Source organism: Callithrix jacchus, chromosome 7 (genome assembly GCF_049354715.1).
Source record: "Callithrix jacchus isolate 240 chromosome 7, calJac240_pri, whole genome shotgun sequence".
Classification (NCBI taxonomy): Eukaryota; Metazoa; Chordata; class Mammalia; order Primates; family Cebidae; genus Callithrix; species Callithrix jacchus.
In genome coordinates, this window is record NC_133508.1 from 85,914,568 (window position 1) to 85,940,100 (window position 25,533).

The following is a 25,533-nucleotide window of genomic DNA, read 5'->3' on the forward strand; positions in this document are numbered from 1 at the left end:
GCCCTGGATATCCTTGTTGATTTTCTGTCTGGTTGATCTGTCTAATATTGACAGTGGAGTGTTAAAGTCTCCCACTATTATTGTGTGGGAGTCTAAGTCTTTTTGTAGGTCCTTAAGAACTTGCCTTATGTATCTGGGTGCTCCTGTATTGGGTCCATATATGTTTAGGATCGTTAGCTCTTCTTGTTGTACCGATCCTTTGACCATTATGTAATGTCCTTCTTTGTCTCTTTTGATCTTTGTTGCTTTAAAGTCTATTTTATCAGAGATGAGAATTGCAACTCCTGCTTTTTTTGCTCTCCATTTGCTTGGTAAATCTTCCTCCATCCCTTTATTTTGAGTCTTTGTGTATCCTTACATGTGAGATGGGTTTCCTGGATACAGCACACTGATGGGTTTTGGATTTTTATCCAACTTGCCAGTCTGTGTCTTTTGATTGGTGCATTTAGTCCATTTATATTTAGGGTTAATATTGTTATGTTTGAATTTGATACTGCCATTTTGATGCTAGCTGGCTGTTTTACCCATTCCTTGTTGTAGATTCTTCATTATGTTGATGCTCTTTAGCATTTAGTGTGATTTTGGAATGGCTGGTACTGGTTGTTCCTTTCTATGTGTAGTGCCTCTTTCAGGAGCTCTTGCAAAGCAGGCCTGGTGGTGACAAAATCACTGAGTACTTGCTTGTTTACAAAGGATTTTATTTTTCCTTCACTTCTGAAGCTCAGTTTGGCTGGATATGAAATTCTGGGTTGAAAGTTCTTTTCTTAAAGGATGTTGAGTATTGGCCCCCAGTCTCGTCTGGCTTGTAGTGTTTCTGCCGAGAGATCTTCTGTGAGTCTGATGGGCTTCCGTTTGTGGGTGACCTGACCGTTCTCTCTGGCTGCCCTTAGCATTTTCTACTTTATTTCAACCTTGTTGAATCTGACGATTATGTGCCTTGGGGTTGCTCTTCCTGAGGAATATCTTTGGGGTGTTCTCTCTATTTCCTGCATTTGAGTGTTGTCCTGCCTTGCTAGGTGGGGGAAATTTTCCTGGATAATGTCCTGAAGAGTATTTTCCAGCTGGGATTCATTCTCTTTGTCACATTCTGGTATACCTATAAAACGTAGGTTAGGTCTCTTCACATAGTCCCACATTTCTTGGAGACTTTGTTCATTCCTTTTTGTGCTTTTTTATCTGATCTTGGTTTCTCGTTTTATTTCACTGAGTTGATATTCGACTTCTGATATTCTTTCTTCTGCTTGGTCCATTCGGCTGTTGAAAGTTGCGCATGCTTTGTGAAGTTCTCATATTGTGTTTTTCAGCTCTTTTAATTCATTCATATTCCTCTCTACGTTATCCATTCTTGTTATCATTTCCTCGAATCTTTTTTCAAGGTTCTTAGTTTCTTTGCATTGATTTAAAACATGTTCTTTTAGCTCAAAAAAGTTTCTCATTATCCACCTTCTGAAGTCTAATTCCGTCATTTCATCACAGTCATTCTCTGTCCAGCTTTGTTCCCTTCTGGTGAGGAGTTTTGGTCCTTTCTAGGAGGCAAGGTGTTCTGGTTTCAAGTGTTTTCCTCCTTTTTGTGCTGGTTTCTTCCCATCTTTGTGGATTTATCCACCTGTCGTCTGTGTAGTTGCTGACTTTTCGACTGAGTCTCTGAGTGGACGCCCAGATTGTTGATGATGAAGTATTTCTGTTACTTGGTTTTCCTTCTACCAGTCTAGCCCCTCCACTGTTTGACTGCTGAGGTCCACTCCAGGCCCTGCTTGTCTGGGGTGCACCTATAGCAGCTGCAGAACAGTGAGGGATGCTACCAGTTTCTTTTTCTGCTATCTTTGTCCCAGAATGATGCCTGCAAAATGTCAGTCTTTTGGATATAGAGGGGTCAGGGAGCTGCTTGAGGAGACAGTCTGTACTTTATAGGAGCTCAAGTGCTGAGCTGTGAGCTCTGTTGTTCATTCTGGGCTGTTATACTGCTACGTTTAATTCTGCTGCTGCAGAATTCATAAAATCACCCTTTTTTTCTCAGATGCTCTGTCTCAGGGCGGTTAGGGCTTTCTTTGTGACTGTCCATTGTGCTGTCCTGCCCATCTAGGACGCAGTCTAGTCACTATTTGCCTGCCAAGGCTCCGCCCTACTGGTGTGAGGTCTGCCCTGTTGCTGCAGGCTCTGCCCTTCTGCTGCGGTCTCCGTCCTGCTGCCATGGGCTACACCCTGCGGCAGAGTCTCTCTGTTGTAGTGGGTTGCCTCAGCAACGGCAGGCTGCATCAGCAATGGGCGTGTACCTCAGTAGGGGCGGATTGCCTTGGTAATGGTGGACGACCCTCCCCCATGGAGCTGCACCATACTGGGTTCAGCTGTGCCCTCAGGGAACCTCTCCACCCAGAGCGTTTGGAATCACCATTTTATTTGTCCCACTGCGCTACCCCAAACGATGTTTCCCTGGAATTTCCTGGCCTGGCTCACTGTCCAAGTCCCATTCAGTCTCAAGTTCAGCCCTCTCAAGTCTCAGATTGCCGGTTCAACAGGGCAACCAGACCAGTGCACTTTGTGCAGAGCACTGTGTAGCGCCGCTGCACCACAGCGCCAGCCGCCAGCTGCATCAGCTGCCGGCTGCACCAGCCAAAGCCTCTGCCTGGCGTCCCATGTCTCTTTTATACCTGGGAATTTCCCCATTCTGTGGGCAACAAAGATCCGTCTGGAAATGCGGCCCTGACTCACCCTCTTCGCGCATTCATCGAGAGCTTCAATCCTGGGTTGTTCTCACCATGCCATCTTGAGTCCCCCTCGATATTTGTTATTAAATATTATCCCTGGACAGTAATCATAAAACTTTGTATTAACAAATGCTAGTTCTATAATCTAAGGAATATTAAAATGTCATTGGGAATATAAACAAATAATAAAAAGGTATAAGTAATTATAATAACTAAAATTTTATAATTTGTAAATTATTTTCTACTCCTTTCTTCATTTTCTTCTCAAAATACCCTTAGACAATGGGCAAGTCAGATATTATTCCCATTTACAGGTAAAGAAACAAGGTTGGAGAGTTGGAGATATTCCAGTAGTTAAATATGTTCACTCAATCTGCAAGGGATAGAAAAATAAATAGAATCCAGGTATTTTAAGTCCTTTACAAGGATTAATTCCACTTCAATACTAACAGACTGGTAATGTACATTAAATGGGAAATGTTGCTCTGCCTGAGACCTGCTGTTGCCCTGAGGACAAGCCATCAAAGTAGTCTGTGATACATGCCTACTCCCACCTCCCAATACTTTATCTAGACTTATGTTTCCCCAGGTCCTATTCATTAATATAAGGAGAGGCCATACTGAACATGTTGCTTGTTTTTCCTGGAACACATCAAACTATTACTTCTGGGCACATACTGTTGCCTTTGCCCAGAATGGCCTTCCTCCTCCTGAATAGCCAGGTAACATCTCTTCATGAATCTTTCAAGTGTCAACTCAAGGGTTGCTGCAGACAAGGAGGGCTTTCTTGACATCCCATGTAAAATGGCTACCTCATCTTCTGTGTTCTTAAGCACAGCCTTGTAGCAAGTATATTTGTCTTGCATTTGGTGTAATTCTATCTCTGTTTCAGTTGCATTTGGTACAATTGTGTCTATCTCTGCTTCTGGATTGTGAGTTCCATGAGGGCAGGGAATGTGGCGCACTTTTAACATTCTTCTTGTCCAGACAGGGTCTGGCATGAAACAAGTGGTCAAGGAATGTTTCTTAATACTATAAATGAATTAAGTTTCCTAGGAAACCTTAAGTTTGACCCAGAGGCCTTACACATAAATGGAACACGTAACTCACAGACCTTCTCAGGAAGGAGTTAGCCTAAACCATCTACAAACAAAGCATGGGGAATAAAGTGGAAAAACAAAAACCAAGATGTAGAGGTCAACAATTACTGGAATTACTGCTCTTTGGGAAACAGCCCTAACATCTAATTTTCCCAGCAGCGACTGTAACCATTTTATCTCCATATACCATCTGTCAATCCAGACTGAGCTGGTTTTCCAGTGTAAAATAGCCGTAATGCTATTGAGAAGGTTCTGTCAGTGAAATAGCAAGACCATCCATGGTAAAATGCATTTTACCAGGCCTTTGCACAGATTTGAACAGGGACTGTCTCACAAGTTCTCTGAACCTTGGTTTTCCTATCTGTAAAGTACAGATTATATCCTGTCTTACTGTCTAAACAAGCAAGGCTGATTAATGTATTACATGAGGCATCTAGTGTAAAAATCGTCCAAATACCATTAACTTGCCCTATCCTAGAACCTGTGGAAAGAATATTAGGAAAAAGGTTTGAGCCAATGTACTGCCGGCTGATGATGGCTATCAGTGGTCGCCAGGTACTATGTTAGAACTCTGCAAAAGACAGAAGGGATGGCCCGAGAGGCTATGCTGGAAGACCTTAGGGTGCCTGAGTGAGCCCATCATTAAGGAAGCTTCAAAAGGTGGGTAATATGGGGTCAGGATCAGAGGTTGCACTTCTGTATTCCAGGACCAAACACAAAATAGGCATTTCATAATTTTGGAAGGAAGGAAGGAAGGAAAGAAGGAGGAGAGGGGAGGGAGGGAGAAGTCTGGGTTCAAAGGCTTGTGTTTAAGAGCAGCCTGAATCTAGTCTTGGATTTAATGAGCATTAAGCCTTCATATGTCTTACTTATACCTCACAGTCATGCTCAAAGGCCCAGCTCACTTCCATGTAATTCTATTCAGTTTACCTGCACACACACACACACACACACACACACACACTCTCTCTCTCTCTCTCTCTCAAACACAAATACATACATGCTGCTGGCTCAGACCTATGCTGGGTACTAGTGAGACATAGTCCTGACTTCAAGGATTAAACTGAGACAGACCCAGAAATAGACAATGATAATTTGATGATAAATGCTGTGAAATAGAAATTCAGGAGGAAGGGAGACAGACCGAGCAGGGATTGACTAACTCTACCTGCAGGGTCCTGGAAGATTTCCCAGAGAGGAAGACACTTAGGTTTGGCCCTGAAAGAAGAGTAAGAGTTTCCAGGCGGAGTGGCAGAGAGAGGATTCTAGGCTGAGGTCACATTGAAAGCAAAGGCAATGGGGCTGCTGGTGGCGGTAACACAATCAGACATTATTGGGAAGCCTAACAGCGAGTGCCTAATGGCAGAATAGAAGACGTGGGAGAGAAAATTGCTAGAGCTAAGGAGAAAAAGACAGGATGGGATCAGCCCAGCCTCAGCCAGGATCAGGCATGAAAAGTGTTCCAGGAAAGGGAAACAATAGCAGCAAAAATGTCAGGAATCTGGGATTTGACTAGAGGAATTATTTTTTTTAAAGTATAGATTGAAAAGAGTCAGGGAGGAAAATATAAGATTTAAAATTTGAGACAGGCAGCTTCTTATGGCTTCTCTTTGCTTTTATTTGTCTAATCTCACATCATTCTTTACTCACCACTCTCGCCACCTAACCCTATCCCATGAGTCTGCTACATATATTAAAGATAATTAATAGGACTGCCTGGTTGTGAACCCCACCTCTATCATTTATTAGTTATTTGAACTTAAAGTGTTTCCCAACATTTCTTACCCTCAGTTTTTACAGCCACCAATGAGTACCCATTGTATGGAATGCTATGTGCTTTAATAATTTCCATTGATCACTTTGTATGTGTCAGGTCCTATTCCAAGCACTTTTATGTATTATTTCATTTATTTCCAGACAACTGTTACAACGTAGGTAGTATTTGTGTCCCATTTTATAGATGAAGAAAGCAAAACCAGAAAGTTTGAGCATTTGGTGTCAGGTCGCACAGCTATAAGTAGAAGACTGAGGACTGGAATCCAGGCATTTTGACTGAAAAGCCTGTGTTTCTAACCACAGGGAGTAAGAACCATGACTTGAAGTGTCTAAGGTTCTTTAAAAAACTAAAAATAGAGCCATTATAAGATCCAGCCATCCCAAGGCTAGGTATGTACTCAAAAGAAAGGAAATTGGTATATCAGATATCTACACTCCTGTGTTTGTTGCAGCACTGCTCACTATAGCCAAGACTTGGAAGCAACCTAAGTGTCCATCAACAGATAAATGGATAAAGAAAATGTTGTGCTTATACATAGTACTGTTCAGCAATAAAAAAATGAGATCCTGTCATTTGCAATGACGGATAGAACTGGAAGTCATTACGTTAAGTGAAATAAGCCAGGCACAGAAAGACAAACATCACATGTTCTCACTTATTTGTGGGATCTAAAAATCCAAACAACTGAACTCATGGAGACAGAGTTACCAGAGGATGGGAAGAATCGGGGGAGTCGGGGCGGGGTGGTTACGGAGGAGGTGGGAACAGTTTATGGGTATAAAAAACAAATATAATGAATAAGACCTAGTAATGGATAGCACCAAAAGGTGACTATAGTCAATAATTGTTTAATTGTACATTTAAATGTAACCAAAAGAGTATTACTAGATTGTTTGTAACACAAAGGATAAATGCTTGAGGGGATGGACACCCAATTTTCCATGATGTGGTTATTATGCATTGCATGCCTGTACCAAAATATCTTGTATACCCCACAAATATATATACCTACTATATACCTACACAAATTAAAAATAAAAAAATAAAATCATAACAAATAAAAAGGTATCTAGCATTGTGGGGTATCACAGAATCCATGTGTTTGTGTGAGGAAACATAGAACTCTAATGAATGAGTGAGGAAACAAGTGAAAAAATGTTGGTTTAAAGGGAAAGCACCTAGGTAAGAGAAAAACCCTTCTTCCCCAGGTAGCTGGCCAGGAGAATGAAGAGTTGGTAGCTATAAAGTGGGATAGTGGTGGTGACTGTCTCATTTCATCAGCTATACTTGTCACATGGGCACCATTGTCCTGAGCTCATGAATAGAACACTGAGAAGTACCGTGGACCCTCTCCAAAGAGTATTATGGGGCCTCGGGGGCCACACCAGTCTCCTTGTGTAGCCTATGATTGGGCTTCAGAAAGTACCTGTTGCCATTCTTCTGCCCAATCCATCATCATTACAGCCAACCTAAACATCTGATTATGAAAGCACAGCCTGGTAGCAGTGAGCAGCCAGGGAGCTTAGTGCCTCCAAGCCAGAAGTAAAAGGACTGGGATGGAGGAAATCATAATTCATCAGCTTCAGAAAACTCAGAATGCTAAAGGCAGCACAAAACTAATGCTTCTGATCTTATAAAGGAGCAGAAAAGGCATGGGAGCAGGCTCGGTGAGGGTGGGGACATAGGAGGTAGAGCAGGAGATGGGTTTTTCTGTCCACAGATGTCTGCAAGGTGGTGAGGTAGGGGAGGAGACATCGAAGAAACATCTGCTAGTCTTAATCATTCTGCAGAATGACATCTGAAAATCCATGCCCTGGAGACTCTAAGTAAAGGATACAATTGCCTGAATTGTCAGACAGTTTAAATGACTGTCCCCAGATCATACAAATAGAAATAGAATGGCAGATTTAGACCCAGAGCTCTGTGACTCCAACGTCTATGCACTTTCTTGTCTACCACTCTGCCCCATGATTACACAGGAGGGCATTCTAAGATGTGTGTGCCCAATTTCATACTACTGCTGCATGTCAGGTTGAGAGAGAGAGAACAAGTTAGCAAGTTGCCACTAGCTAGATTTTATCTACTCCAAATTTCCTATTTTCATCCCCATTTTATACTGATCCAGGCAGAAGCAGTAACCTGACCAAGGTCACACAGCAGCTAGTATACAGGTCTCTGAATTTCCACATACCTCATAAAAAAAGAAAAGTTGCCACCTCCAGGTTTCCAGTGAAAACTGTACTTTCAAGGCCAGCTAACAGCTTGAAGGTCATTTACCAAGAGGCTTCACATGCATGCTTGTTTACTTAAAAAAATAAAGAAGCCTAATTATAGCCCGCTGATAAATGAAATGTTGATGTATAAATGAAATCATGAAAAAAAAATCTAATGACATGCTTGGGAAGAGCCTATAGGCTTGGAGGATGGAAAGTGCTCCAAGCAGGAAAGGAGAGGGGAGTGACAAAGCACTGTGGCCAGGTCTTAGGCTGGGAGAGAGGAGTCTCAAGTCATGCAAATTGCTTCCAGTATCTCCCTATACACTATCCTGTTTGTGTCCAAAGCAGGACTATCTTTCTGCACCCTCAGAGGGCACCTGCAAACCAGTTTACAAAAGGCAGTGAGACACAATGCAAAGAACTTGGGTAACAAAATCATATGGACCTGGCTTTGTGACTCATTGACTCAGTGGCCTTGGGTAAATCTCCTCACTTCTATGACCCTTGATTTCTTCATCTCATCAATGGAGGTAATACTTACTTTGTAGGACTATAGTACAATTAAAGGAAATATACAAAAAGTATCTAGTTCTTCAAATATATCAGGTATGAATAAACTTTATTACACTTAGTACTATTATTACTATCATTATTATTAGTATCTATCCCTCATAATGTGAGGAGGATATCACTGGGTTTCCAATGATTTCTATGGTAGTTTCCAGGATTTGGCTTGTTTCTATTAAAAGGACATGGCTTTTATTTCAAAGCAGTGGGAATTGCATGTTTCTCTGAAGTAAAAGTGTTCACCTCCCACTCAACACCCTACCTACCTATTGTGGGTATAATTCCGAGGGGGAGGTGGGAATCATTTCTTTGAAACTTGTCACTGAGCCAGAATTGAAACTGCTGAGCCAGGTTCAGTAATGCCTTCTGACTATGGTAGGTGGAGCCCCTCTCATACTTTGGAATGTCTTTTGAAAAATGTTTATGTCTTTCTCTAGTACCTGGGCTGGCTGTGCAGTCTAAGCAGGATGTCCTGAGCCTGGTTCCTCTGGGTCCTGGTCACTAGACATGCCTAACTTGAAATTTTGTCAGTCCTCCCACAGTGCTGGAGATCAACCATGGCTAGCAGGGACAATTGGGCAGGGCATGTCTCAGCCCTCCTTTCTCATTCTCAGGGTGTTCTCAATCTTTCTAGTTCTCCAGATGTAGAGACAATCAGATGCTCTGAGAAGGCTCAGAACTTATGGTTATGGGCTTGTTCCATGTCCCAGTTCCAGGATAAGATGCTTGGGTAAACAGATCACTTCTGTGTATTTCCTTCATGGGATCATACAAGATTGGGCCACCAGAATGGTGCCACCATACTGATTTTGGGTGACTCTCATTTATGTTGGACACAGGAAGGGTCTAGGGCTCTAGGACACTGATAGTCCAACACTGACCTCTGAATTTGAGCTGTGTATGGACCCAGGCATTGGCTCGTTCCCAGCTATATTCTAACTGAGGTGCTGTCTCTGGGTTGACAGCAACTGAAGATAGCATGGGTGGCAGCAGGCATCCTTAACCCTGTATCCCCTTATGATAAGCAGTTACCACTCTCTTTGCAGTGCTTAGTTGTCCTCCAGAAGTAGCTGTCCCTATCATGAGATATCTATCGTTTTTGAAGTCTTTCAAGATTGTTACTCTGTATCTCCACCAAACCCTCCTCATTGTCTCCAATCCAAGTGTAAATGTTGTGGTCTCTTGGGTCATTAATGAGTGTGCCATTTGAAAACAAACTTTGCTTGCACAAATAGAAAAGTTTCTCTCAGTAACTGGACTCCTTGCTTATTATTCCTGCTGATGGTGGTGTGTGGAAGTCCAGTTAACACTGTGCAGTTAACTCTAATAGAGTACATTCTAGGAATGCAGGGCCTACAACCTAAAGGTAGAATTCAAGAGAAAACATTGTTGGAAGATGTATTAATCTACGTTTATGCAATACAATTCCTAATGGGACATTTAATCAACATAGAAGATAAATTATTTATTCACAATTTTCTATTTACTTAAGATGAGCCCTGCATTTGTGTTAATCATTATAAACCAGTATTTGTGGGGGTACCATGAATGATGATGCACTAGAAGCAATGATGTAACCCACGTTAAGTAAATAGTATTAGGAAACTGCTGAGGCAAGAAGATCTATATTGTTTCAGTACAAATATGTTCCAAAAAGTCATGTATTGTGAGTAATAGTAGTGCTAGCTTTTTCTGCAGTTGGGAGATATAAAATTAGCCAGAAAGTATGCTTTTGACAATAAAGAATATGAAAAGATGGTTCCTGGATACTTCACATGCAATCATTGAACAATAAACAAACACCTAGGTATCTTCTCTACACATTATTCTAAATTTTCATCCATATTCATGGACCTCACATGAGTCCATAAATTTGTAATACAGTTTTTAATCAAATTGTTTACGTAGACAGAGGTGACACAAAAAGTATTTGCCTGAAGCCCTGTTCACCTTAGGGGTGGCCTTGTAAATCAATGTAAAACATGTCTACCTAGTGACTTAACTATGGATTCTTGTCACCAGAGACAGGATAAAGGAAAATATCTGAAGACTGCTTGGCACATTGTCTTTCCTCCCTTATACTGAAGGGTCACTGTGAGTCGCACCTACATACCTACAGATATATCATAATCAGCCATTAAAAATAAAGTTTCAAAGCAATCTTTCACAATTTGTAGACATTCTCACAACATATTACAAGTGAGCAACAGAATTTTATACACATTCTAAAATTCTATATACATGGAAAATGCATAGAAAAAAACAAATGAAATAGGATGTTGAGTTGTCTTTAAGAGGAGAAATCTGAGGGGATTTTGCTGTGTCATGTGTACTTTTTACTACTTTCTAAATTTGCTACAATAAAATATACTATTTTCACTTTTATTTTTCAGCTCACTGAATTCCTTTCAACATATCTCTCACACTACTCTGTACATGATGTTTCCTTTTGCCTATATACTCATTCAAAAGTAAGCCAACTACTTACTTTTGTTTGGCTAAATCCTACTTATCTTTGAGATTCCATCAGCAACATCACTTCCTCCAAGCACCCTTCTCAGATCCCTCAAAGCTTCAGTAGGTGTTCTTCTAATAGGCTTCCACATTATCCTACAGATTCTTATCACTCTAGATGTAACAAAGTTTGATTGCCTCTTTCCTGTCAGTTCTACACCCCAGTCATGTCTGTCCATTACTGTGCTTGGCAAATAATTAATACTGAGAAATATTTGTAAAATGAATAGATTAATAAAAATTAAAATATAATTTAGATGTCCCTTTAAAAATATATACACATAAACAAAATCTAGGAAATTCAGGGAAGTTTTTGTCACTGTTATTTAAGTTTCCCAATGATAGTTTAAAAATTTTGTTAAGCATGATGATTAGGTTTTCACAATAATATGTGAGCCCTGCATCTCTCAAACCTTATTATGATGTTGGCCCATTACCTACCTCACATGAAGGAAAAAATTGTTAATTCGTGCTTCAGTAAATAAAAAGAGAATCAGTGGAACTGTACTTTGACAGTTACAAAAACAATCTGGTAATTCTGTGGGGCAGTGTTGAGCAAATAAGTTCCTGAGAAGACTAATTCCATAAAATACTCTGGGAAAAAAAGAGGGAGAGAGGGTCTATAATCCAATAACTTTAGGAAATGTTTTATGCATGCACTGGGCCCCTCTGAAGAATTACAATGTGTGTTAGCACATTTCAGTGTTGTAAAAAGTCCTGCTGTAAAGAATCTGGTTAATTTATTTTTAATCCAGTACTTCTCAAACTTATTTGAATAGGAATCCTTCTTTTATGTAATATCTATTAACATCTATTTCCCAGAAACACTTTTGGAAATGCTGGTACAGAGATAAAGGCTTCCAGAGGAAGAAATTTTCTGGCTCACAGTGAAGGCAAGAAACAGGAAAAATACTGGAGAGACAATAAGACTTTTAAAAACTTACTAATAAAATGTGACATTTATTGAGCACTTACTACACAGTATACAGTATGTCAAGTATCTTACATATACTAGCTTAATTTTTATAATAAATTTTAAAAGTAGAAACTATCATTCCCACTTAATGAAAAGGAAATTGAAATTCATCGGGGTCGAGTATGCTGTAGACAGCACTATGTCTGCCTGGGTTACTTCATACCCTTCCTCTAACCACTATGCTATGACCACTGAACCACACAAACCCTCCTTTCCCTGGTGGAATAGGTGACAGAATGGAAGCACTCCCTTCCCCTATTTACTTTCCCTTCTTTTTCCCTTTCCTTCCTTCCTCAAACATCCTCAGTGTTCACTCTGTCAGTCACCTGTGGAACTTGTGGTTTCAAAGATGAATAAAAAATGATGCCTATTCCAAAAAAGCCTCCAGTCTAGCCCACCAACTTAGTCATCTTCCAAGTCCTGGAATAGACCAATAAAGATGACCCTATGGGTTGCACCAAAAGCATCTGAAAGGCTGCTGTGGTAAAGATGAAAACCCCACCTAGGACTGCTTCCCACACATTCTGGGGCTGTAGGCTTAGAAGAGGTATTTAGCAGTATGGGGTGAAAGTTTCATGCACAAATCACCAAATTAATGCAGTTTTCATTAACTAGACTTATTAGTGAACTTGGGGGCAAGCATACCTATCCCCTATTTCAAATATTCTTTGGAGTTCTGGGAGATGAACAATATGCCAATCTGGCCATATGCCAAGAAGCTATCTGGGGAAACAAGTGTATTAATAAAATTTTACCCACACAGGGGTTCAAAAATAAATATAATTCTGGGCAGAAACAAATTTGTTCCCAACTTTTAAACTAATATATTAGTTTAAGGTAAAGGGAGCTGTTACAGGAGTGTGGATATATATCTAGGAAGGTACAGGGAGTGTGTGTGTGTGTGTGTGTGTGTACACACACACACACACACACACACACTCCCTGTACCTCTCTAGATCATACTGCCAATCACACTGCCCTGTGAGTGCCTGCTTCACAATCAGAATGGAGAGGTCCATTGCCAACTAGGAATGTTTTCAGAAGGAAAGATGAAGAGGAGAGGTGAGAAGAATGGGAGGGAGGTGACTTGGATGAGAGACAATAGAGTCATAGGAGATTAAGGGACATTTAGGGCTTTGATACCACCTGGACTCTCTGCTACAAGGTTTAAGTTTAGAAAGATATCCACCACTTCCTCACAGTTGCCTCATGATGCCCTAATCTCAAAAAGAATTTTGGGCTGACCTAGGGAGGCATTTTTGATCTCCCATATGGATAAGGAGTTTCAGGCCTGCCATTCTTCTTGCTAAAGACTGTCACTGAGGAGAGGAAAGGTGAAGGTAAGGTTCTGTTTGAAATTCAACTAGTGCTGCATAAAGAATGATGCACATGAAAAATTGATCATGACACAGCACTGAGGCAAATATTATTAATAATGCAATATTTAAACACACAATATATCCCTCTTAATGATAAAAAGAAACCCAAGGTCAAAGCAAATAAAAGTCATTTCAATGTTAACAAAAGGAAAGGAGAATTTCTCTACGTGCATCACTCCACAATAGCTTCCTTTGTACCACCATCTAATAGAGTAAGTAGCCTTTCCATCAAGAGAAGTAGCAAAACCCTTCTCAATAGAAATACTTCAAAACACTAAGCAGTTCTAGAAAAGTACAGAATTCAGAAGTTTTAGCCCTTCTTTTCTCATCTTTTTCTCTGTAAAATGAAGGTAATAATACCATAACTCTTTCTGGGCCTTGTTTTCTCATCTGCAAAATGAGGAGGCTACTAGATACTCTCCAGGGTAACACATTGCAATTTTGAATATTTATAATTATGTAGATAAATTTGGAAGTTTCTGATAGAGCTAGGTTCAAGCTCAATTCCTTCACATACTTGGAGTAGAACCTTGGTCCAGTTATTTAACCTCTCTAAACCGCAGATTCCTATGTGATAAAATGAGACAATAACATTCCTACCTCAGAGATTTATTCTGAATACTAGGTAATTCAAGACAATTCTGCTAGTAAGAGGACACATGAAAATCAAACCCAGGTCTGTTTACCTTCAAAGACTATGCTCTTTCCACTATAATAATGGAGAATACCAACATGAAAAAATGTCTACCAAGTCAAGCAGAGTGCAGCAGAAGCACAGGCTTTCTGCTGTAGAATGCCAGAGGCAAGAGGAATTCATGTTGTCTCTGGGTAGAGGCAGCAAGTAGTTACATCAGGAAAAGAGCTCTGGAGTCAGAGGCCAGTGATTCAAAACATTTAACCTTTCTTCGTCTCAGTGTCTTCTCCTGTAAAACGGAAAGTCACAGTACCTGCTTTACAGAGTTGTTAAGAGTAAAGATGTAAAGGTTATGTATATAAGCACCGGCATAGTACTCAGAACATAATAAAAATGCAATAAATAATAGCTATTGCGATTATTATAGTAGGTTCTTAAAATTACATGAAATCAAATAGTATTATCATGAGTATCAAAACTTCTAGAGTGACCTCAACACCGCACAAGCTACTGGCAACCCCAACAGAATCCCGAGTCCAGAATAGCATTGTCTATTGGCCTTCCAACTTCTGTATCACAAAAGAAAAAGTCTAGAAAACATATGCTGTGGCCTTCAACCAGGCTTTATTCTCAGAGGTATTATTTACATTTCAGATTTATTATTGTCTTCATGTTGCTGACATGAAGTAACCTTCCATTCTCTTCCATGTTAAAAGAGTACAGTGCTTCTTGGCTCCATAAATAATTCAGGGCTATATTAATATTTTAAGAAGAATAAGCAATATATTTGAACCCTAGAAAAACCATGAGAATTGAAATTAGTTATCTATAGCTGAAAACTTAATTGCACCAACATATTGATTGTTTTTTCTTCCAGGTTTTATTGCCCACACAATGAAGAGGAGTGCCTGCTTTCATTCTAAATGCTGCATACTTAATTATATCTGTTAGATTTTATTTTTATGAAAACTCACAAAGCAGCCAACCATGAACTTAAATGCTTTTGCCCATCTGATGCTAAACATAGAAACATTTGCCTTTCTTTACAACAGTGCACTCTTCTTCACAGATATTTTTCTTAGGATGACAGATGCCACTTTTCAAAAAATGCAGACTTTTGAGTTAGCATTTATAACTTGGCCAATGAAAGAGAAGAAAATTATATTTTTTATCTACTATGACTCAAATATATGTATGCATGATCTTATTTAACCCTTAAAATAACCTTCAATATAGGTAATATCTTGCCTTTTTACAGATGAAGAAACTGAGGTACAAAGACGTCAGTAGCTTGTTCATGGTCACAGAGCCAAAATGCATCCAACTCTAATACCCAAGCTCTTTCTTCTAAATCAGGATGCCTCATAGAACTAATAAAGATAGTAAAAGGTAAGCTATATTGAGCATTTACTATGTGTCAGGCACTGTTTTAAGATGTTTACATGCATTAATTCATTTAATTATCACAACAATCCTTTGAGATAAGGGCTATTTTTATCTTATTCCACAGTTCAGGAAAATAAAGCTTAGAGAGTGCGAGTGGCTTTTCCAAATTTCCTTGATATTAAGTGATGAGCCAGAATTTCAAGTAATATTGCCTGGTTCTATGGTTTACTTATCCTGCACACACTAGAATCCTAGATAGCAAAACTTAAAAAAATAGAGAAGTGGGCTTCCATCAGTAGGTGAATAAAGTAGGATGACCAGGGGCATCTTCTTAGTTCCACCTGGGACACTAAACAGATATCTAATGACAATAAGGTTGCCATGACAGGAAACTCACAGATGATGAGCTAACAGTGTTAGCAACAGCTATTCCTGAATGTGGTCTTGGATCTTACAGCAAACACATCTCCCCAGCTGTTCTATCAAATTTGGCCTGCCCAGTAAAGGCACAGTCTGCCAGGGGTCTCTATACTACATGTGGTTATACCCTAATTTTTCTTAAATTATATCTACACAGGGTATTGTCTCTACCACACCTATGATAACAGAGTTCCAGGATGAGAAAGAATTGCCCAGAGTTAGCTAATTGGACATATCACAAGTTACTCCTCATTTGATAAGGTAGGTTAATTCCCAACTTGGTAAGTGGAATGAATTTAGGGGAAAATGGAAAATAAATATCATTATTGGTAGAAGTGCATGCATGTAAACAAACTTTCGTGCTATCCACACACATACACACATACACAGTTTCTCGCATCCACTGGAAACACATAAGTACATGATGGCAGAGTTGTTGGAGTCGGATCTAGAAACACACTCTTTGCAGATGGACAAATCCATCTGCTTAAAGACAGGTGGACCTGCCAAAGAGTGAGGAATTTAGATCATCAGATGTTTATTGAGTACCTACGAAGTGTCATGCCCTATGCTAAATCTGACTCGTTTGCTACCACTGCAGCTTCAATAATCTAATATCAGTCTTTTGACTTCAACCCGGTCATGTGCTTCTAGACCACACATTTCCTTTAACTCAACACATCAGGGTAACAGCTCCCTATCTTACATTTGTTTTCATCCTTATGGTAATCATATCTAGACTAACAATAGATGGGAAATTGACAATCCCAGATGCTGACATAAGAGATCAGTCAAAGTTCTGAGAAAGAGCTATTGAATGCAAATGTCTATTTTCCTTACACTTGAATAATAAAATAGTGCATTGGCTATATATTTTGGTATACAACTTACTCCAAAAACTCTAGTGGCTTAAAACAGCAAACCCTTATTATCACTCACAGTGACTGAGAATGAGGAATTTAGGAGTATATTAGTTAAACTGTTCTAGCTCAAGGTTCTCAGAAGGTTTTCATCAAGTTGTAGCGCTAAAGACATCTGAAAACTTGACTGGAGCCAGAGGAACTCTTTCCAAGATCATTGGCACGGCTTAGAAGCTTCAGTTCCCCATTACATAGGATGTTCCATAGAACCTCTTGGGACATAGAAGCTGGTTTTACCCAGAGCAAATAATCAGAGAGGAAAAAAGAGAGTGAGTGCAACCAAGACAGGACCCACCATATCTTTTATAACCTTATCTCAGAGCAATATAGCTTATCGAGTAATATAACCTTATCACTAATGCCAGATTTTATTTATCACACATACTAATTACGGTATAGTGAGAGCAGAGACTACAGGAGAGTTTAGAGTGAAGATCACTGGAAGTCATCTTGAAGGGTAGCTATTAATACCATAAATAGCACACAATACAATCATTAGAGCCAACTGAAAGATATTTTTTAATATTCAGTCAAACATACTTTGCAACAAAGAAACAAGTAAAATAATTTGATTTAATTTAGGTTAATTGGAAGTTGAATGAATTTAGTTCAAGTTAGGGTTAACTCTATTTATGATTTTCAAAGGTTCTTGAGACTTCCTTAGGTTTGGACTATTAGCCCTCAAGACTAATAAAATTTTTATTCTAGCTTCACATCTGGACACTCCCTCCATACCTAGCCCCTCTTGGCCTTTGTGATTCACTGTTCCTTTGGCTGGTCTACTGGCTTTTTGATTCTGTAACCCACCCAAGACTCTGTCTTTCAATTTTCCCTTTTGGTTCTTCACACTGAAGTCTGCCCACAGGAACACACATACTGCAATGTTCCAACCATAGCTTCTAAGATGTTACTCCCTGCCCAGAACTTAGCATTCCCTCTCAGGATCATGCCTCTTGGGAAGGAGCCATTTGAGAACCACTTTGTAATTCTGTGGCCTTGAGAAAGTTTTAATTTTCTTGACTTTCTGAGCCTAGTTTTCCTATCTGCAAAATGAAGATAAAATTACTTAGCTAGCCAACAGGAACAATCTCTTACTAGCTGTTTGATCTTGAGAACTTATTTAATCTCACTTTTCCTCATCTGGCCAACAGAGATAGGGTACCTTTCTCACAGGGTTGTGAAGATTATGATAATACATGTTAAGCACTTAGCATTATGGTCAGCCATTAGTTTGAAATCAATAAACACTGGCCACTATGTTAATAAATATCATAACATACTATAATAATAATAGTAATTATGATGATTATGGTAGTGATGATGATGATGCTCTTTCTCATTTTTCTATCATGTCCCTGAAATTGACATTTACTGTGTACAGAAGTTGACATCTCACCCCCAATCATGTGCCCCATATTTCTGGAGTTACTTTAGAAGGAACATCATGTATTTGCATGTATAAATTCCAGAGCATATATGAATCACATGACATAGTCATACTCAGTAAATGTCTGACAAATGAATAAATGAACAAATGAATGAATGCGTTGTATTTGCTCAGAATTAGGGTTGGTATTTACTTGTTCTTGCTTATGAGAACAAAAATAAATCTACAACTTAGTATTCATATTGTCATGCAATTGCCTTCAAGTTCATCTTTCATGAATGCCCAAACAAATTTGCCATTCCAGTCAAACCAATATAATAAGCTTATCCTTTCTACTGTGTATAGTAGTAGACAAGGTTTAGACTTTGAAATCTTTGACATGAATTTTAATCATAGCTTTGTCATTTACTATCTCTCAGACCTAAGACAGGTCCCTTAACTTTTCTGAGTTTTCGCTTTCTCCTCTGTAATGTGGAAATAGTAATTAGTCCTCAATATACTTGTGAGACTTTGGTAAGCTGATATATATTTTTAAATGCTAGCACAGCAATTAACACTTAATGGAAAATCAATAACTATGAATTTCTTTGTTTTGCTTGATACATGTTTTTGAAAAGCAATTCAGTAATATGTATCAATTCTGACACTCCTCCTTCCATCCAGCAATTCCATATCTGGGAATTTGCCTCAGGAGGTGACCTGAACGAAGACAAATATTTATATATAGCTATATTTTATCATATCTGCATTTTTAATGGAGCCCTTCAGCAATTGGTAAATAGGCCCTCACAAAGAAGACATTCACTTAGGATAACTCTTGGAACTATTTTAGTATTTGCCTCATCATCAAGCTAGCATTTAGAACAAGTACTCCTTCACACACTCATTCACTTACTTATTCAACAAATATTTATCTGAGTGTTAACTATATGCAAGACAGAATGAAAGAGAATAAAAAGATAAGAAAATTTCCTCCTCCTCAAGCTTATAATGTGGTAAAAATCCACTCACTGATCCACCACTCTTCTCTGATTCTGGCAGACTCTTTTTTTTTTTTTGAGACGGAGTTTTGCTCTTGTTACCCAGGCTGGAGTGCAATGGCATGATCTCGGCTCACCGCAACCCCTGCCTCCTGGGTTCAGGCAATTCTCCGGCCTCAGCCTCCTGAGTAGCTGGGATTACAGGCACACACCACCATGCCCAGCTAATTTTTTTGTATTTTTAGTAAAGACGGGGTTTCACCATGTTGACCAGGATGGTCTCGATCTCTTGACCTCGTGATCCACCCGCCTCGGCCTCCCAAAGTGCTGGGATTACAGGCTTGAGCCACCGCGCCTGGCCCATGTGGCAGACTCTTACTCATCCCTTGGTCACAGTTCAAATGTCACCTAATGTTTGGTAGATTCTCTGACATTTCTAGTAATCAAAGTACTTGGTTCTTTCCTATTTGCTTCTACAGGATTCTGTACATACCTATCTTTATGGTTTGACCACATTATATTATTAGTGTATGTTTACAAATATCTCTTTTGTGGGACTATGAGCCCTCAATGCTAAAGACTCCCCAGTTTTGTTCAACTTTTAAAGGCTGCAGCAACAAAATAGGTACTTACAGTCAATAACTGTCTGTTGATATATGAATGAATTAATGAACAAATGAAAATCAATCGCCCATTATAACTATGACTTAATTCAATATTTTAGGATATTTCCTGAAAGATAAGCACAGCTTTAAAGGAAGCTGAAGGAGAGACAGTTAACCAGGTTTTGGAAAGCAAGAAAGTCATGATGGGGAGGGTAGAAGTTCCTAAGAGCCTTAAATGATAGAAATGATTGCAGTAAAAAAGGAATCACAGTGTATTCTGGGTCTATGGATTAACCTGAACAAAAGCACATAGCTGGGAAAGTTGGAATGGGAGTATGTTTTATGCATGCTTGGAGGCCAGTATGAAATCCCATTCATGGAGTCCTTAGAAAATGGTAATAGGAAGGGAGATTAGAACCATTTTGGAGGACCTTGAAAGAGTGAAGCATTTATTGTCAATTTTATAGGTTGTGTGCCTAGTATATGTATGTAGGAGGTGTCAAGGAATATATTTTAGGAAAATAAAAGTTACTGAGAAAAATAGTTCCAGCAATATATCAATTATACCTGGATGTGGGGGGTTGTGTGGGACTGAGAATGCAGGGATGCAGGTAGAGACCAAATAGGAGGCTAGAGGAAGGAAATATAGGTTATGGTAATGGAGTCAGAGACACACTTATAGGAAAACTGCAAGGTCAGTTGCCTTAGCTTTGCTGCACCAAATACTACATAGCAATATACCTCACAAGTATTCACAAAGGCAATACATTAAAACCTCTATCCCCCAGTAACTCACGACCAAGATTTCAGTGCTGCTGATATATAAAATGAATAAGGCCCCAGCTCTGCTTTTAGAGAGCTTTTTAGCCCAAGGAGGAGACAAAGAGGTACACAGGCAACTGTAATCTTAGATAGGCTATGATAAGTGACAAAGGCATATGAAAAATGCCAGGGGATCCCAAGGGTTCAGAACTCTCACGACCTGCTTTGTAATTTTATCATCTAAGGACTGCTTTGCTCTGTATTCATGTCTAATTCTGCTAGTTAACACTAGTAAAGTTAGTTAAAATTAGTTAAGTTAGGAAAGGTATAACCTCAGGAATGACACTTAACCTCTTGGGATTCATTTTGTCACCTGGGCCTACTGGTAACTAAAATTATGTTTGTTTGCTTTAGTTCTGAAATATCACCTATCTTTGATCTCCAATCACTGTGCCCACTCACCTGTGGGATACTCCACAGGTTTCATCCTCCTTCTGCAGAACTGGCCATTCAACTGTTGTGACCAAGCATTTCTATAAATTTTGAGAAACTAGAGAACTTTTCAGCACAAGGAGCTTGCTTAGCTCCCTATTGGGTGAGGTTTAGAGCCAGTACCATAGTCTCTCTACTCCTTTTATGGAAAAGCTCCTGCCTTTCCATAAATAATCAGTAGGAACATACTCCAAAACAGCTCCTAAATGGGGCAATGTATAATGTATATGCCCAAAACATCCCAGACAATGACATGTACATCTGGTTGGTACTGACTAGGAGATTTAAGAGTTTGGTGAGGTCTAGATAAGTGAGGAAGATAGATGATACTTAAAAAATACAGACAAAGGGAAAAATTTCTGGAAAGATAACAAGAGTAAAGGCATGAGGGAAGAAATTGATATGGATAGACCAGTCAAGCAATCTTCTAGATTTAGAATAAGGGTTGGTAGAAAGTCATAAAGAAAATAATATGAGAAGAGAAAAATTCACTCAGCATGGAAGCACAGGGAGGCAAATTTGAGTTTACTTTAAGAAAAAATTTTCACATTATCACCAGAGATATATTTGTTAAGAGAAAGACTGGGCTTCCTTGGAAGGTGATAGGTGGCTTGTGGCCAAAAGAATGCTGACTCTGGGAAGCTGTTGTCAAGGATATTCCTACCTCGACTAGGCAACTAGCATTAAATTATGAACTCCACAACTGGAAAGGAATTTAATAACTAGTATAATCTTGAGAATGTGCTAAGAGTTGAAAAAAATGGTACAGAAGAAAAACAGACAAGAAAAGGAAAAGAAGGAGGGAGGGAATGAGGGAAGGAAGGAGACAGAGAAGAGATGGAGGAAAGGAGGGAGGATAGAAGGAAGGAAGTAAATAAGAAAAAGAGAAAAAAAAGAAAGCAATTGAGAGAGGGAAGGAGGAAGGGAAAGGGATTGGGGAAGAAAGAAAAAAAGGGATACATGGTTGAATCATGTCCAATATTACTACACTCAGCATAGGTCCTCTCAACTCAATATTATTAATAATAAACTCCTGGGGTCTATCCACCCATGAATTTATGATTATGTGATCAAGTATGAATAGGACATAGATGCCTCTAGTAATGAAAAATAAAGAAGAAGTCTCCAGCTTTAGGTTCTGGACCCTTCCATGAAGAAAAACAGCAGCTAGCTAACAAGGCATTGTAATTGACTGCATCTTGTGGACCTTAAAAGTGTCAGAGCAATTTAGCATTTAACAGCTAAATAATATATTTTAGTACATCCCTTACTTGGTAATTTAATAAACTGTGGTGCCTTCAGGGACCCAGCTTCATATAAATTAACTGCCTTCAACTTGGAGCATCAGGGTCTTTATCTTTTGTCAGCTTAATTATGTGTTTAATTTTAGTTTTAACATTTTAAAAAATGACCCAAACTAACAACAGCCTCAATTGTTTAATTAAACAAATGGATACTGTTATATATGGCATGATCAAAACTCTAATTTTTCATGTTAATGCCTTGTAGGGAGCCAAGAGCTCTATGATGGTACTCAGGCAAGTCACGCACTCCAATGTCTATCTGCCTGCCTTTCTAGAGTAATTCAGTGGTTTAACTTGGTCCTGTAGCTCTCTTAATACTAATTTGTAACTGAGTCTCCCAGAACTCTAATATGTTATTAGGTATTTATATAATTTCTCTTTGTAGAAAAAGCTTTGCATAGTGTAGATTAGAAACTTGAGTTGCATAAAGTGTCCATCTAGAACAATTTAAGCTGCTGAAGTATTAAAGTCCATAGGCAATACATCAGTCTATAGCCACTAGTCCTCTTTACATTCTTATATCTCCTGTCAAACCATTCTCTCATTTACAAATGTATCACCTTTATACGAGTTCTAACCTGGCCCTTCATAGTGCTGTTCAGCTTTTACTTCATAATCACTTACAAGCAGAAGTCTTAACCCTTTGCTACACCCAGCTTCTTAGCCTTGACCTCTTGCACTGGCTTGTTGACTAGTTTATATCCTGACTTGCTGATACTCCTCATGACTTTTGACTTCATGACTCTTTTCTTCCCCATTTTGGAGCAAGATTAATTTCATGTTTCAGAAACACACTATCAGCCCTTTCAATATGACTAACTTGGTGTCCGCAATAGTCTAGATGACCACACCCCATGTTTATATTGTGGCTTCTTGTAGAGCTTCTGAATGTCTCTCATCCTTTCCACACATAATTGTCAAATAGTTTTCCTACAAAAAGCTTTGATCGTTGCCTTCCTGCCTAAAAGCCGTTCAGTAATTTCACATTGTCACCAGTATAAAGTACAAGTTCCTTAACAAGATTATCAATACCTTTCAAATGTTACCTCAAGGCCAGTATGTTAAACTTATTAGCCTCTAGGTTCCTATTACTGCATTTACATGTTGACAGAATATAGACCTCTCATTTTTCCTGGAATGTATTTTACACACTCTCTCTTTCACACTTTTGCTCACATTTTTTCCAAATGCCTAATTATCATTATTTCTACTTCTCTATCTAATAGAACCGATACCCTCTACTAGAAAGCCCACCATAATTTTTGATTCTATTAACATGAGCTGGGTCAATGATCACATCACCACATTATTCATTACTCACAGAAGCCTGGCCTCATGAATAGACTGCTCACTGCACCTGCAGGTCTTGGAGCTCTATAAATGCTCCACCCCTGCTTCCCAAAGGGAGGATATTACCTTAGGCTGAGGCCTAGAGAATGAAAAGGAGGGGTTATAGAAAGAGCATAGCAGGCCAAAGGACCATTCTATGCAAAGGTAGGAAATAAATCATTGCATTCTAGGAATTCCAAGGGTTCTATTTATGATTCAACTGAGATTTAGAATAGGAAGAAAAAAATTTTATTTGTTTTAGAGAATGTTGGGTACACAGAATTAAAGTAGTATGAATCCATGCTTATGAGACACTCTCATCACCTGTCTGCATATGACCTTATTTTACCTTATTTTGTTTGGTTTACAGTTGGTTCTCTGCATCTGCAGTGTCTGCACCCACAGATTAAACCAACAGTGAATTAAACATACCATGTAAAAAATAATAAAAATGACAACACAATAATAATAACATAATTCTTTTAAAAATATAGTATAACAACTGTTTACATATCATTTACATTTAATTAGGTATTTAAAGTAATCCAGAGATAATTTTAAGTGTATGGGAGGTTATATAAGGTATATGCAAATGCTACCCCATTTTATATAAGAGACTTGGGCAGCCACAGATTTTGATATCCAAGGGGGGTCCTGGAACCAATACCCGAGAATACTAAACCATATATTTATTTTCAAAATAAATTCTAGATTTTTACCATTATGACCAAGGCTACTATGATCAATCTTGTATCCTGATACATATTTTAAGAGTTTCTTTTGAATACTTACCTAAAAGTAGAATTGCTGGTTATTTTGTAATTTTTCATGTTAATTGTTCAGTGTTTGCAAGATAATGCCAAATTGCTGTGATCTGGATGATAGCAATTAGAGAAACAGTCCAGATGAGAATACTAAATGAGAATACTCAACCAAATTATTCACCTCCCCACCTCAACCTCTGCTTGAGGTTGCTCACACATGGTTTTTCCTTGATGTTACTGATGACCTTATAGAAAGATCACCTGGCACCAACCACAGTCATGGAAGTTGCAGAAGAAAGGGTGTATCTTCATTGGAGTGAGGCTTTTTGAGCTCCTTCACTATCTTTATGGTGGGGGTCATGTTGCCTTGGCACTCTGCCTGTTCAGCCAGCTAGGCCTATTATGGGTGCAGCCCTAGAGTTTTATGTTTTAGGAATAACCCAATAGAGCTTGGCTTCTTGTCTTGTATCATACAACTCTTGCCTCCTTGTTGTTGCTGAGGTACAATAACTATGGTACCCGCTTGATGCCCACACATTCATATTGCCTCACCTAACTGGACTCATGAGGCTTCAGGCCACAGATGGGCCAGCATGGAGAGCACTGGTTGCATACCATCCATCTCCTTGGTGACTCATTCTGTAACCTATGATTCACTCTGCTGATGCCTCTGCTGCTCTCAGCAGCCACTGGGGACCAGGTGGCACAACCTAATGTATGGAGAGAGTTGATGCTTTATAGGGCACATTTTTTACTAATGGGAAATGAGAAAGACTGTGAAACAAAGCTGTGGCCAGCTGGTAACCTGCCTATGTGTGTTTCCTCCACCTCTTCTCCATACATATTAATTTCCTGTTTGTCTCACTCTTGGTTCCCTGAGAATGCCTCCAACCCAAATTGAAAAGCAGTATTAGTATAAATTTTTGCCTCAGGGAAGCCAAGTAGCATTTTAGACTAGCCAAACCACATAAGAGAAAGTTCAATACTAAAGCAGTGTAAGTGTCACAGTTGTAGGAAGGAAGGAAACTCAGCTCAGCTGTAGCACAGTACATACTGTCTAACTCACAGATTGCCTGGCCAGCTAAACAGCTGGTTATATCTTGCCCCACGACCCTTTCTATTCCTATATCAGTCCCTTTCTATTCCTATAAGGGCTTGCATTTTTCTGTTTCACTTTTTACAGCTTCATCAGTTCCAACCCAGATCATCTATGTTGTGGTCACCTACTTTGCTTTATTGAGGGGAAACTCACATAACAAAATTAACCACAATTTAGAGGAAACAATTTAGTGACATTTAGCACAGTCACAACAATG

The 25,533-nt window shown here is 39.1% G+C and overlaps 1 protein-coding gene and 1 non-coding gene across 21 annotated transcripts in view; one reads left to right on the forward strand and one right to left on the reverse strand.

Annotated features, from left to right (window-relative positions):
* LOC100393071 (BEN domain-containing protein 5) overlaps nucleotides 1-25,533 on the reverse strand; it is a 1,596,666-nt gene that overhangs the window by 680,205 nt on the left and 890,928 nt on the right. The window contains exon 3 of one of the 20 annotated variants that reach the window (XM_078331672.1): nucleotides 2,710-2,801. The exons of the other annotated variants lie outside the window; for them this stretch is intronic. Within the exon in view, the coding sequence (XP_078187798.1) occupies nucleotides 2,710-2,726 (17 nt within the window). The 5' untranslated portion in view covers nucleotides 2,727-2,801. The remainder of the gene's footprint in view (nucleotides 1-2,709; nucleotides 2,802-25,533) is intronic. 20 annotated transcript variants of the gene reach the window in all.
* Nucleotides 11,221-11,326, forward strand: LOC118143537 (small nucleolar RNA U13). Its single transcript, XR_004727734.1, has one exon. It is a non-coding gene; the product is annotated as a small nucleolar RNA U13 (small nucleolar RNA).